The following is a 15915-nucleotide window of genomic DNA, read 5'->3' as shown; positions in this document are numbered from 1 at the left end:
ATGTTATTACCTTAACTAAGAATTGTTGATACATCCCTCTATCATCTGTGTGCGTGCACGTAAGCGCTGGAGCGCGCTGCGACGCTTCGATAGCATTTAGCTTAGCCCCATTCATTCAATGGTACCATTTAGAGATAAAGTTAGAAGTGACCAAACACATCAACGTTTTTTCTATTTAAGACGAGTAGTTATACGAGCAAGTTTGGTGGTACAAAATAAAACGTAGCGCTTTTCTAAGCGGATTTAAAAGAGGAGCTACATTGTATGGCGTAATAGCACTTATGGGAGTACTTCGACTCGGCGCAGTAACACCCTCCCTCTCCCATTATGAGAGGGAGAAGGGGAGCGGACTTTTCAGGCGAGTCGAAGTACTCCCAAAAGTGCTATTACGCCATTACATATAGTTCCTCTTTTAAATCCGCTTAGAAAAGCGCTACGTTTTATTTTGTACCACCAAACTTGCTCGTATAACTACTCGTCTTAAATAGGAAAAACGTTGATGTGTTTGGTCACTTCTAACTTTATCTCTTAATGGTACCATTGAATGAATGGGGCTAAGCTAAATGCTATCGAAGCGTCGCAGCGCGCTCCAGCGCTTACGTGCACGCACACAGATGATAGAGGGATGTATCAACAATTCTTAGTTAAGGTAATAACATATTTTAATATTGAATATGAGTAGACTATTCCTTTAATCTTGTTATTTCTTTGTTGTCTGCATTGACCTTAAACTTTGTGAAGTTATTTTGCAAAATGCTCATGTGTAATATTTCAGTAATTTCCAATATATCATGCAGCCCTAATGCGTAGATAAATGTTGCAACATTTAATGGTATGATGTGATTCTATTGTTTAGCCACTTCAACAGATGATCTGCAATTCAAAATGACCTCTGACTCGAAGAAAAAGAAGAACTTCAAGATCTGGTTTAGCCCAAGAAGTCGTAAAATACGGTGTTGTGTTGAGAAGCCTGTTGCGGTGAACCACTCAAATGGAGATCAGGGGGAAAAAAAACACCACGGTTCTCTCTGAACCTAAAGACATGTCTGTCTACAACTTTTCCTCTTCCTCCCAGGACTCTGACTCTTCCACCCCTCCAAGGCGGAAGGTGAATAAGAAAGCAAAGTCAAAGAGGCTCATCCCAGCTAGCAGTTCTCAAACGGCAGTAACATTGTCACAGATGAAGCAGGAATGTAAAAGACTGAAACTAGAAGCAATCAATCATCGATGGGGTATTGGTACAGAAAGTGATTTAGATAGCAAGGATGAAGATGACGAGAAGGAGAGCTCTGGAGATGACAACAGCAGGCCTGGTAAGAGGGTGTCTTTTCAGTGCCTGGGAAGCCAGCCTGAGGAACATCAAAAGATAATTTCCCAAGGAGAGACTCAAGTTGACAGTCCTGATGAAAGCATTGAACACATTGAGACAAACTGCTTAGATCACCTTCCAAATATCCAGGAGCCTCCACAACAGTCCCCTTCTGAAGCACTGAAAAGAGCCGGAGAGGATCAGGATGGTGATGATCCACAGTGTACAACAAATATATTCAGAACAACTCCCAGGTGGAGGATATCTAGAGAAGGAACTGCACAGTTTCAGACTGAAGATCCAACTTCTAGACAGTTGGAGAAAGAGCAGAATGTGAAAAAGGTCCTCCCAATGTCAGGGAGAGGGTCAGCAGCTACCCCAGTTCTTGCGAGGAGGTCTACTAGGGTGCGAAGTAACCGGGGAAGTCCAGCTTACATGAAAAGAAACCACAAGGGAGAGACCCCACTGCACTTGGCTTCGATAAAGGTTTGTAAGCTTTTGTTTAGGCACCTGTGTTTGTCAAATGGTGACCCAACACTGTACCTAAATTGTTTGTTGTACAAAAGTAAAGAAATCAAAAGGTGTTTTTATTACCATGAACTGCACTGAGCTAACAATTAGCAAATTACAAAATGTAAATTTTTGTGAACGCATAAACAAAAGATGTCTGATTGAAGGTTAAAGTTTTAGTGTTGGTTTGGCATATGATAAATGTGACTCGTTTCTTTCAACTGATTTGGAAGCCTTATTTAAAGGGGACATTTCACAAGACTTTTTTAATATGTCAAAAAAATTTTGGTGTCCCCAGAGTTTTTTTTTTTAGCTCAGAATACAATATAGATAATTTATTATAACATGTTTAAATTGCACTTTGAAGGTGTGAGCAAAAATTTGCCATTTTGGGTGTGTCCTTTTAAATGCAAATGAGTTGATCTCTGCACTAAATGGCAGCGCTGTGGTTGGATAGTGCAGATTAAGGGGCGGTATCATCCCCATCTGACATCATAAGAGGAGCCAAATTTCAATTACCTATTTTTTCACATTTTTCACTGGGTTGATCTTTTTCACATTTTCTAGGTTGATAGAAGCACTGGGGACCCAATTATAGCACTTAAACATAGAAAAATTTGGATTTTCATGATATGTCCCCATTAAAATTAAAAGTGCATTTTCATTTTTTTATGTGTTCATTAAATGCTATTATAACTTTATTCATCTTCCAAGTGTCAAATTGTCATATTTGAGATATAAGATTGAGATTTAAAACCTATATGTGATCCTGGACAACAAAACCAGTAAGGGTAAATTTCTTGAAATTGAGATTAATACATCATTTGAAAGCTGAAAAGGACAATATTTGGCCGAAATACAACTATTTGAAAATCTGGAATCTAAGGGTGCAAAAAATAAAAGTATTAAGAAAATCGCCTTTAATGTTGTCCAAATAATGTCTTTAGCATACATAATACTAATGATAAATATGTATTTGATATACAAGCCCAAATCCGAAAAAGTTGGGACACAGTAGAAATTGTGAGTAAAAAAGGAATGGAATAATTTACAAATCTCATAAACTTCTATTTTATTCACAATAGAATATAGATAACATATCAAATGTAGAAAGTGAGACATTTTGAAATCTCATGCCAAATATTGGCTCATTTTGGATTTCATGAGAGCTACACATTCCAAAAAAAGTTGGGACAGGTAGCAATAAGAGGCCGGAAAAGTTAAATGTACATATAAGGAACAGCTGGAGGAGGACCAATGTTTAGGAATGGGAATGTTGTCCCATTCTTGTCTAATACAGACTTCTAGTTGCTCAACTGTCTTAGGTCTTCTTTGTTGCCGAATGTGGGTGACAGATCTGGACTGCAGGCTGGCCATTTCAGTACTCAGATCCTTCTTCTATGCAGTCTTGACGTTGTAATTGATGCAGTATGTGGTCTGGCATTGTCATGTTGGAAAATGCAAGGTCTTCCCTGAAAGAGACGACGTCTGAACGGGATCATATGTATCTAGAACTTGGATAAACCTTTCAGCATTGATGGTGCCTTTCCAGATGTGTAAGCTGCCCATCCCTCACGCACTCATGCAACCCCAAACCATCAGAGATGCAGGCTTCTGAACTGAGCGCTAATAACAACTTGGGATGTCCTTGTCATCTTTAGTCCGGATAAAATGGCGTCCCAGTTTTCCAAAAAGAACTTCAAATTTAGATTTGTCTGACCACAGAACAGTTTTCCACTTTGCCAAAGTCCATTTTAAATGAGCCTTGGCCCAACGAAAATGCCTGTGCTTCTGGATCATGTTTAGATATGGCTTCTTGTTTGACCTATAGAGTTTTAGCCGGCAACGGCGAATGACACGGTGGATTGTGTTCACCGAAATTTTTTTGTCTGAAAGTATTCCAGAGCCCATGTTGTGATTTCCATTACAGTAGCATTCCTGTATGTGATGCAGTGCCGTCTAAGAGCCCCGAAGATCACGGGCATCCAGTATGGTTTTCCGGCCTTGACTCTTACACACAGAGATTGTTCCAGATTTTCTAAACCTTTGAATGATTTTATGCACTGTAGATGATGATAACTTTTTTTTGCAATTTCTTTGACAAACTCAGAAAATTATTTTTCACCGCAGCATTGAGGGAATTGGTGATTCTCTTTTTATACCCAATCATGTTGCCAATTGACCTAATAAATTGCAAATTAGTCATTAAGCTTTTCCTTATATGTACATTACAATTTTCTGGCCTCTTATTCCTACCTGTCCCAACTTTTTTTGGAATGTGTAGCTCTCATGAAATGCAAAATGAGCCAATATTTGGCATGACATTTCAAAATGTCTCACTTTCCACATTTGATTTGTTATTTATATTCTATTGTAAATAAAATATAAGTTTATGAGATTAGTAAATTATTCCTTTCCTTTTTTACTCACAATTTCTACAGTGTCCCAACTTTTTCTGATTTGGGGTTGTATTTATGGTAGAAATTTTACAAAATATCTTCATGGAACATGATATTTCTTTACTTAATATTCTAATGATTTTTGGCCCAAAAAAATAGATAATTTTGACCTATACAATGTATTTTGGCCTGTTGCTACAAATGTGGTTACTGTATGACTGGTTTTGTGGTCCAGGTTCACGTATAAGACTGGGATGAAGAGGCTTTCACATAATTAGTAAGATATCCAACCACAGTTGTATGTTGTTCTTGACATTTTGTGGCAAGTATGTCTGAAATCGACGCCTACATAAAAATTAACCAACTAAATCTCAAGTCAAACTAAAAACAATGGCAGCAACAAAAGATGTGTTTTCCTCTATAAAGAGGACATATTGTGAATCATGTTTAAATGCTATAATTGGGTCCCCAGTGCTTCTATCAACCTAGAAAATGTGAAAAAGGAAAACTTTCCTCTGCAAGCATGTGAAAAATAGGTAATTGAAATTTGGCTCCCCTTGTGATGTCAGAAGGGGAAAATACCGCCCCTTAATCTGCACTATCCAACCACGGCACTGCCAATCAGTGCAGAGATCAGCTCATTTGCATTCAAAAAGAACACACCCAAAAACGGCACATTTTTGCTCACACCTACAAAGTGGCAATTTTAACATGCTAAAATAAATGATGTGGTATTTTAAACTAAACTTCACATACGTACTTTGGGGACACCAAAGATTTATTTTACTTTTTTAAAAAGTCTTGTGAAATGTCCCTTTTAAAAATTTTATTTCAACTAGAAGCTTGGTATAGACTTATGACCTATTATTTCACTTTTCACACCAGTGGAGTACAACTCGCACAAACTTCATTGTGTTGCTTGTATTTGAGATTTTTCTTTGTTAGTATTCCAACAGTGAGACCATTTAATGATAGATGCTAGGTCACTGTGTAAGTCTGAATGATCAATACCGCTACTGACGTTCTGACCCCGGTCTTCTCTGCAGGGTGATGTGGAGGAGGTACGCAAGCTTCTTGCTCAGGGAGCCGACCCCAACCTGAAGGACAATGCAGGCTGGACGCCGTTGGTGAGAGATGAGAACACGCACACATACATAATCCAGTATAAATGTTTTACTCATGGAAGCCTTGTTACTTATGGGGTTTTCTGGACTGAAAATGTCTGGAAAGCTTTCCTTGTTGGGCGAATATATCTTCCGTACCATTTAATTTAATGGTAAATGTACATCGGGAGGGATTTAATAATTGCATGCAAGAGTGTAGATATGGGGAAATAACGTATTAAGCAGTGCAGATCTTATAAGAGGTTTGAAGTGTTTTTTATACAATTAATTTTACCATTTAAATTACCAGTGAGCATACACAGACCATAAGGGGTGTTTTCAAAAATATAAAGTGATATTAATAATTGCCGCTGCTGTAATTGCTTTATTGTATACAGTTTCATTATAATTAACTTTATTTTATTGACCATGGTTTAGGAATATGACTTGAAATATAAATGTTGCCCATTCCCGGTTACATGATTGTATTTTATTTATTTATTTTAGCATGAGGCATGTAATCTTGGTCACCTAGGAGTTGTGGAGGAACTGCTACAGCAGGGAGCGCTGTTGAACACTCCAGGATATCAGAACGACTCTCCACTTCATGACGCCGTGAGGAACGGGCACGTAGCAGTTGTCAAACTCCTGGTTGAGCGGGGAGCGTCTCAAACTGTACTGTTAGTACTTAACATCACACCCTGTTTAAACATGCTACTGCTCACCCATTGCTAGGGTTGGACGTCAGCCCTGAACATTAGAGATTTTAAACCCAATAATAATATCATTCATTGAAAGTCTGGCATCAGTGCAAACAGCTTCGTATTTTACATTTAACATTCAAGACTAAGGGGCCAGTCACACCAAAAGCGTTTATGGCAGTTGCAGGCGCCTTTTTTGAATGATATTCTATGGGCAGGGCGCGTTTGCGCGCTGTTTATGCGCGCCGAGCGCCTTGCGGTTTTTTGCCATCTGCCGCGCACACGTTTTTGAAGGAGCGCTGAGAGCGGAGAAGCGCCCGACGTCATTCGTGTCTTTCCATTGTCCAATCGAATGAGGGGAGAGGCGGGCCTTACGTTGGGGTGAGGGAAGTTTACAGTTGCTTTGAAGAACCGGACTCCACTCGCTCACTCTCTCCTGCGTGTTTGTGCTCCTCTCATCCTCAAACAAGGTCAGAGCAAGCGTCCTCTTTTTAAAGTTTCTGCTAATATGACAGTTAACAGCAAAAGAGCGCTCACGCCTCAATATTTGATTGACAAGACAGCTGGCTCGGTGGTTGCTTGGCAATATTAAAAAAGCCGCGTCGCACTGCTCTTTTTTTAAAAAAAGGCAGTGCGTCGCGCCTTGCGTTTGCAAGCGTTTAAAGCGCTTTTGGTGTGACTGGCCCCTTACTAATACTGCAAACACAAGCTTTAAATTCTGGTTGTCCTTACCAGCCACAATGGCGATTATTTAGATTGAGTTTTTTGAATTTTATTTAGGAAATCATTTTTTGTATATATAAAAAAAGAAAATATAGCCAGATTTGCCAACTTTGGACCCTATTTTAATGATCTAAGTGCTTTGCCTAAAGAGCACGGTCTAAACGGGCGTGTCCAATTCCACTTTTGCTAATTTAACCATGGGAAAAATGGTGTATGCGCCAAGCGCATGGTCTAAAAGGGTTGTTCCTATTCTCCTAATGAGTTATGGGTATGTTTTGGGTGTAACATGCAATAAAACAAATGAAAGTCTTATCTTTCATCCCCTTTAAAACCCAGTTGCGCTGGTACCACCAGTTTAAGATTGATGTTAAAAAATTGCATTGTTTTTATTTGTATTGAAATTTTTATTTTTTTGTATTAAAACCTTTCAAATTAGCAAGCTTTTAATTGCTGTAAATGTATGGACAGCCTAGATGATCAGTGTAATCTCAAAAAATAATTACAAATATGCAAGAAAAGGTTTGTACTCTAAAAATACTTTATTTGTAACAAACAATAGATAAAGAATTTACAAACGTGTGAAGAGCCGAAACGTTTTAGCACTTGGACAGCGCCGTGAGTTTTTTTTAAAAGCATATCTTAAAAAAGTTCTAATCTCAGCATACCCACAGGTACAAATTCATCATATAAAATAAATTTGTTAGCATTAAAAAAAACATTTCAAAATAAATGCAATATTTGCATTTGTTTAAAGCAGAACATTTAATACTTACCAGCCTATAGGTGAAGCAGCTCTTTACGCCTTCAAAACGTCTCGTAATCGGTCCTCAATTATGTCAAAGACACTCAATAATAATCTTTTACATTTTAATACTGCTGCGCCTCCATGTTTGTGATGTGATAAACAAACGTGCATTGTCGTCCCATTTAAAGGCGCTCATTAAATAACAAAAACAATATTGCGCCATTGACTTTAAATGAAAATGCTAATTGCGCCGGGTTCAAACTAGCAAAAGACACGCGCATTGCGCTGCATTACGCCGGATGTACGATAGGGCCCTTTGTCTTTTTAACTGCAGAAACAAAGAGACAACTGCTTCGCAATGGAATATTATTCTGGAAACTTCTTCCCATATGGACGTGTAACCCTGTCACAGAGGTTGTTGGATTTATTAAAAAAAAAAATTTGAATGCTACTTTTTCATATATCATTTGCATAAGATTATCATTATAGGCTGTATATTAATATATTGGGAGAAAGATAGTTATAAGTTAGCCTAATATATTTTCTTCGACTATTTGGGGTCACACCTATATGTATGACAATGGATAATTTTCCTAAGATCTTGAAGATAATCTATTGGAAACAAGAAAGTTCAAACCAAATCTAATTTATTATTTTATTTATTAATTATATATTGTATTAAAATAAGTATTAGTTACTGTTATTGCAAGTTGTATTTTTTAGTATTGATTATGATCAAATGTTTAATTTGATTATTTACTTTATGTATATTTTTTATGTTGACCACAGAGGGATTTTTGGATAAAGCTCTGTTAACCCCCTCTTCTGATTGGCTGTGATTTTGTTGATCTCATAGTCATGTCGCATCTGGTGTGGTCTGGAAATTGCATTGTGATGCAGTTGTCACGTTGCTTGGCAGCTGTAGCCAGCTAAATTTAGCTTAACTTTGTTTACATTTATGCATTTGGCAGATGCTTTTGTCTAAAAATGCAGTTTTGGAATGCATTTCGCTCTATTCACATTACATTTTCAGTTTCGTTCTTGCATACAAATAACGTAAATACCATCACACTGTCTGTGACATCACAAGACCCCTTTCCAGCCTAAATGTCTTATTCAGTCATTTTATTTTCATATCTTGTAACTTATGAATGTGCCTTCGCTGTACAGCTGGCAAAGAGATGGTCTGCTCTAAAAATAGAAGCCTACCTCCTTGCACATGCCCTTTATCTTAATGAACTCTTATTTCCAGAAGATTGGCAGTGAGCTCAGATACACGGATGCTCGGCGGGACTCTGCGGCTCACATCCCCGGGAGTTCTTAGTTTGCATGCGCGATGCTCCCCTGTCCGTATCTTTTTGTCTGTCTGCCCTTTGTACATTGATTGACTGGCGCTGTGCCGTGCTGTACATCTGGAGAGAGCAAGGCATCAGCAGATTTATGCTTCGTTAGTCAATGGTGAAGTGGAGCATCAGCTCCGTCATAGAAGCATCGCACAGAAGCAATCCACTCCTGTCAGACATAATCAATCACTTTCGCTCCTCGCGGTCTAGAACCGGTGCAGAGGGGCTACGGTGAGAGCTCGTGCGACAGTCTGAGCCGTGGCGCGTTGTATAAATTGACTGGTACATCTCTGTTGTACCAGCGGTAATCTTTAATGCTTTTCAGATCTGAGAAGGCACTTCTTAGGAGACTGCGTGTCAGACTGAACTGAGACAGAACTGGTTGCTTTGTTCACAAACCTTGTGAGCTTCTTACCACAGTACCTACATAGGCAATTGCCTTTTAAAGCCTGGGAGGTGGGAGTTTTTTAACATTGTTGTAAATGCAGACGGAGCAACGGTCTATAGCTATGAATATATAGCTTTTTCACCGTGTTGTATATCATACCATTTTGACAGCAAATCAATTTTGCAGATAAAATTTTGAATGAAAAATATATGAAGATATATGAATATCACCAATATGCCTATAAATCATACTGTACAAGATGAAAAATCAACATGTGCCTTTGGTAATTCTTTGCAAAAATCAAACAAAAAAACTATAAAATAATAAATGTTAGCATCATTTAAGACGATTGATTGCAATTAATCGTTGGTGTTTGCATTATATATGTGTGTGCACTGTGTAATTAATTTGTATAGGCTATTTGAAAACATAAACATTCATGTTTATATTTAAAAGTGCAATTACATTTTTAGAAGGATCTCTTGACAGAAATGCAACATAATGTACATATGTGCATTAACAGTGGTGTATAAAGACTTTACGTAATGAACTGTATTGTTTTTAATACTTTAGAATGAGCCGTTTTATCTACATACACCGGTCCGCGGGTCTCCTTACATAGAAGTCTCCGCCATATTTCTACAGTAGCCATATGTTCGAAAACGACATATGTTCGTACTGTGGCAGCTAGCGTAGCTTCTCATTGCGTTTTAAAATTGAGGGTTTGCAATTTCACCGCTAGATGCTGCTAAAAACATATAATGTACCTTTAAGAAACATTTACATATATACATTTTAAATTTTATATATTTATATATGTATATATATGTAAATGATTCTTAATGCTGCATATATATAAATATATATATTAATATATATAAATATTAGTGCTGGGCAAAGATTAACTGCGATTAATCGCTTACAAAATAAAAGTGATTTTTTTTGGCATTTTTTGCATCTGTGCTGTGTGTAATTATTATGTATATATAAATACACACACATTCATGTATGTATTTAAGAAACATTTACACGTGTGTGTGTGTATATATATATATATATATATTTTTTTTTATATATTCTATATATAAATTTTCTTATACTTATACATTTATGTGTGTATTTATATATACATAATAGGGATGCATAACGATTAATCACAATTAATTAATAGCAGAATAAAAGTTTCCGTTTACATCATATATGTGTGTGAACTGTGTATAATAATTATGTATATATAAATATGCACACACATGCATGTATAATTTTTAGAAAAAAATCTATATATTAAGTATTTATATTTATATATAATATAAATTATACATAAATATACGAATTTATATACACATGTAAACATTTCTTAAATATATAAATGCATGTGTGTGCATTTTCTATACAAAGTTATTAAAAACAGTTCACACCCATATATGATGTAAACAAAAACTGCGATTAATGATTAATCGTTATGCATCCCTAATACATAATAAACTATGCAAATACATACTTTTATTTTGTATGCAATTAATCATTTGACAGCCCTATTTAGGTACGATCTGAGATTTCAATCCATTGTCTCACCCAAAACAGCAGATTTTTTTCCATTCATACAGTATTTGCATAATTTCCCAATTGTTTTTTCTTTTGTATTTAATTTAACCAAACATCACACTTTGAGACCATACGCAGTTCCAAATGAATTTTGCTATGGACTGAAAGAAACGTGATGCTTAGATTGAGCTAAAATGATGTAACTTAGAAGACAGTGTACTTTAATTAAATTTAATGGATTTTTGTAATGACCTTTGTTTCAGTAGATCCCTTAAAATGCTGCCTATGTAGGCAGCTAACTTGGTTTAGGAACCGTTCAACTGAAATCTGTGTAACTCTCCGATTGGACTTTCAGAAGCTCGATTGGTTTGTTTGTTTGATCCAAGCCAAGGGAACGTGCTCCCGTCTCTTAATCGATGAGACACTGTTAGCTCCGGTGCTTAGCACAGACGCCCCTGATGGCTTCGGTTATGTGAAAAGAAACAGCTGGAGGACCTCTGAGGACTAATTTTCACATCACCATCGATCTGTGATTCATTGGTCCTCGTTACCACGGGCATCTGTGTCTGATTTGTCAACGGAGAGATGGATGCAGTTACCGGGGGGGTTTAGCTTACTAATATTAGTCTTTAACAGCATCGAGTGTCTTATTCGGCTCTAGGTGACAAATACACCCCTCCATCTTATCCGCATGGGCAGCACACGCGCATATATGTGTACTAGATAGATTTGGTATTATTGGATTGTCAGTCTTGGAGATTGGAAGCTGTGCTTAGCACCACAACAAAATCATTTACATCCTACGGGAGTGTGAAGAGGCTGTGGGCTTGTTTTGAGGAGGCTCATGAATCCAAATGAAATTTTATGGACCAGTGGACCTCTTAATTGTCCCCCAGGTGTTATCTCAGTGCTGGTGCTTAATCTCAACATACATCGCTTTTTCTCCCTCCCCACGCTCTAATATTATTATTTTTTTCCATGCTATTCCTTTGCCAACCAACAGAGACAAATGATCTGATGAGTTGGTGTGCAAACAGATCCATAAGGCCCACTTTGGTATTAACCCAAGTCATTCATTTAACGCATCTGTTAGGGGGACACTCAATTTTTTTTGGAAATATGCTCATTTTTCAGTTCCGTTAGAGTTGGAAATTTGGGTTGTGCCGTTTTGGAGTCCATTCGGCCGATCTCCGTGTCTGGCAGGACCACTTTTAGCATAGCTTAGCATAATCCAATGAATCTTATTAGACCACTAGCATCGCACTTGAAAAATAACCAGAGTTTCGATATTTTTAATATTACGCAGTGCCCGAAAATAGTCCCCAGCTATTGAAAGTTACCAAGGGGACTATTTTTGGGAACTCCGTAATATCATTGCACCTGCTGCAGCCATGTTACAGCAGCAAAATTCTTGATTATTACGCCAGAATGAGAGTAAAGTTCCTAGCCATATCTGCCTAGAAAATCACAACTTTTAATTTTCATTCGGTCTTAGTACACGATGTAACTACAGAAGAGTCAAGTTTTAAATAGAAAAAATATCAAAACTCTTTGGTCATTTGAGCGCGATGCTAATAGTCTAATCAGATTCAATAGATTATGCTAAGCTATGCTAAAAGTGGTAGCGCCAGACCCAGAGATCAGCTGAATGGATTCCAAAACTGTAAAAATCAAATGTTTAACTCTAGGGGAGTGTAACTCAAAAAAAGTGGAGTGTCCCTTTAAATATCCTTGCTAAGTCTTCATTCTGTGCAAACAATTTCATAGCCTTTATATTTTTGAGCATCATAAGGGTTTCACATGCATTGACTGGAAATATCATGAAAAACCTGGTAAAATCTGGAATTTTTAAGTTATGTTTCAGGACAGGAAAACTTTTAGAATGTATATTTTTGAATGTTTTTTTTTTTTTTAATAAAGTTAATACTCAATACGGTTGTATTTGTTAACATTAGTTAATGCATGAGCTAACACGAACTAACAGTAAAAAGTACATCTACAGCATCTATTAATTTTTAGTTCACGAAAAATTCTGTAGAAATTACAGTATTCATCATCGAACTGGTGATGAAAATTGATTATCGTTAGTACATCTTAACTAACACTGCAAAAAATTATTTTCAAGAAAAAAATTTCTTAGTTTTTCTGTCTTGTTTTCAGTAAAAATATTTAAAAATTCTTAAATTAAGATGCTTTTTCTTAATGATCAAAACGACCCAAGAAAATAAGTCTAGTTTTTAGACCAAAAATATCAAATTTAAGAAATTTTGTGCATAAAACAAGCAAAAAAATCTGCCAATGGGGTAGGCAAAACATTTTTGAACATTTTTCTTAAACACTAAATTCAAGAAAAATTTGCTTACCCCATTGCACACAATCACTTAAATTTGATATTTTTGGTCTAAAAACTAGACTTATTTTCTTGTGTCCTTTTGCTCATCAAGAAAAAGCATCTTAATTTTAGAATGTTCAGATATTTTGACTGAAAACAAGACAAATCGAAAATCATTTTTTGCACTGCACATTTACTAGTTTTAACAAATATAACTTTATTATAAAGTTGTACCTTCATAAAATGTAGTTAACATACACATTGCTATATTTATTCAGGAATATGTTTGGCCTGCGGCCTGTAGATTATGCGCTGACTCCAGAAATGCAAAATGTCCTAAAAAGCGCCCCCGAGGCACCCGATCCTGTAACAGTTGCTCTGGGGCTGTCCGACACTCTCTGTAAGGTACATGACCCAAAACGCTGCTATTTTATATTTTATCTTGTTAGATGCTGTGGTAGGACAGCGTCAGTCAAGAGTTATTGTAAATAAAGTACCTTTCTGTTTATTTGTATTCCTGTAGTCTTCAGGCTGTGCGCGGGAGACCGGAGGTCCGATGGTTCTGATTGGCAGTCAGCTGTCACAGACTCAGAGGACACAGCTTGCTAAAGCAGCTCGTCTGCTCGGAGGAAAACCAGTCGAGTGCTTTTCAAATGCAGGTATGCCTCCTTTGAAGAGCTGAGCAGGTGGGGTAATGTTATATCAGGGTAACTGTATACAACTGATGTGTTTCTTCATCTCCCTCATGTGTAAATAATGCAGTTCCGCCCACTAAGTGGATATTTACCACAGTATAAATTGGCTATCTACCATTCTGTACCATTGAATCCAGTGTACACCGTTTGCATTTTCATAATGCTCAGGATGAGGTTTCATTGCTGTTTGATGTGTTTTTTTATTATTCATCTATGAAAATGTGGTGCTGTTATGGTGGGGTTTTTTTTGGGATGTCATTGTGAAGATTTTTTGACACACGGTGTGGCAAAGTGCTTGCCTGTTTTAAAGTCACAATAAAATGGAAATTTATTGAAGAAATTAGATAACTAGTAGGGTGGGACTTGAATTCATCTACCAGGATTTGATTGGATTTTTCGAAGTTGGGTCATGTTGCTATTTGCCAATCACTGCAATCTTTTCCTGAGCCCTGCCCTCTCACCGTCCATCATGACCAGAAGTAAAGAGAGATTAGTTGTGTTTGACACATGAAAACGTCATGGGCTACGTATGTAACTGTTGTTCCCTGAGAAGGGAACGAGACAGTGCGTCTCCCTTGCCATATTCCTGCGTCCCTGTAACGCCGTCTTTGGCAATATTTCAGATAGCGATATACTTCCTGACTCCCGTGTCACCCTAGCCGTTTCTCAATACCAAGTACGCCAAACTCGGACTTGTGTCCTTCGTAGTTCGAACTTGCAAGTTCAGACTCGGAAGAACGAACTCCTGACGCGAAATGCATTATGGGAAACTTCGCTGTCATAAGTCCACACAAGTCTCCTCTGATGCATCCTCGATAAAATGGGCGGATCAAGAACACATCCGGGGATTTTATGTGAACTTGGGCTTGATGCGAACTTTGAATTGGAACAGTACTTGGGCCGCGACTGATGACGTTTCACAAGTCCACAAGAACGCAAGTACAGACAAGAACGCATATTGAGAAACGGCTCCTGTCTTTGTCATTAAGCCTCACCATTGGTTGAATTTGATATACACATTCAGACGCACTTACCCCTGGAGGCATCGCCAAAGTGTCGCAGCAGTTACGCAGGCGCAAGTTCCCTCGAAAGGGAACTGTAACAATCTTAAAAGGTAACACGGGTAACCTTGCACTCATTTGAAATGTGTCCCCACATTTAGTCCTTGAATTTGAGGGTGTTGGACCTGGAAAGTCCTTAAAAGGTCCTTGAATTTGAAGTTAACTAAGGTGTGGGAACCCTGTACACTGAAATGAATTAGTGCCATTGTTTTGTCTCAAGATGCACACCAGTATTGTTTTTGTAAGGTATGCTTGCATAAACTACTTACATTTCATAATATGGCCTAGTTATGGATTAAACTAAACACAGAATCTAGAGTTTACATGGGTTCACACCCAATCTGTGTACTAGCTTATTCTAACAAAATATTAAATGTGAATCAAATGGGTTTTATTTTGAGTCTGTTGAGAATGGGATTATACTAATACCACATGGACAGCCAAAACAGCTCAGCATTTGATGGATAAAAAACAATGAAATCTTTTTAACGCAGTGAAATGAAGTGCCGCTTCTTTCTTTGCTTTTGTCCCATCGTGAGTTGTGAGAAGAGCATTAGCAGCCATCCAGCTCGAGAATGAGAAGATTATAAAATCCTACATTATGAAGTCAGTCCTTTTAGTGACAAATGAAGCTCTCTGGAGCCCTCAGACTCCAAAAATCACACCGGCAGACAAACAGCGTTTCTCGTCCGCTAGGCAATCGAAGTTGGAACCGAGCAGAATTAAAGTAATTGAAGTTGTTTCTCATAAGCGCATGTAGCTGAAGCAAAATGTGTCTTTCTCTAAGAATAAGAGTTGTGCGTTTGTCTCTCGACAATTTTTTTGTTTCTTTCCCGTGGTTCTCTTGAATGAAAGTTATTTTATAGGCTTGGTAAATTGTAGTTCTTCTATTGATTTGGAGCCTCTCTGCAGAGCATCTTTATTTCTTACTATGGACTAAGATTGGATCACGATGAGCCACAGGTTGGTTTTTTGAGGTTGAGTGGTTTCAGATATTTTTTGGTCCTGAAATTTTTAGTGACAAGGCTTTAGTTATGGTAGTGACAGCGTACTGTTCTTTT

The 15915-nt window shown here is 37.5% G+C and overlaps 1 protein-coding gene across 1 annotated transcript in view; it reads left to right on the top strand.

Annotated features, from left to right (window-relative positions):
- bard1 (BRCA1 associated RING domain 1) overlaps nt 1-15915 on the top strand; it is a 44148-nt gene that overhangs the window by 6041 nt on the left and 22192 nt on the right. Inside the window, 6 exon segments of the mRNA XM_055215979.2 lie at nt 857-1005; nt 1007-1795; nt 5265-5345; nt 5829-6001; nt 13377-13503; nt 13622-13757. Coding sequence (XP_055071954.2) covers nt 886-1005; nt 1007-1795; nt 5265-5345; nt 5829-6001; nt 13377-13503; nt 13622-13757 — 1426 coding nt within the window. The 5' untranslated portion in view covers nt 857-885.

This window comes from Misgurnus anguillicaudatus, chromosome 17 (genome assembly GCF_027580225.2).
Source record: "Misgurnus anguillicaudatus chromosome 17, ASM2758022v2, whole genome shotgun sequence".
Classification (NCBI taxonomy): Eukaryota; Metazoa; Chordata; class Actinopteri; order Cypriniformes; family Cobitidae; genus Misgurnus; species Misgurnus anguillicaudatus.
Note: the sequence above shows the minus strand (reverse complement) of the source record. Positions and strands in the feature narration are given on the sequence as shown.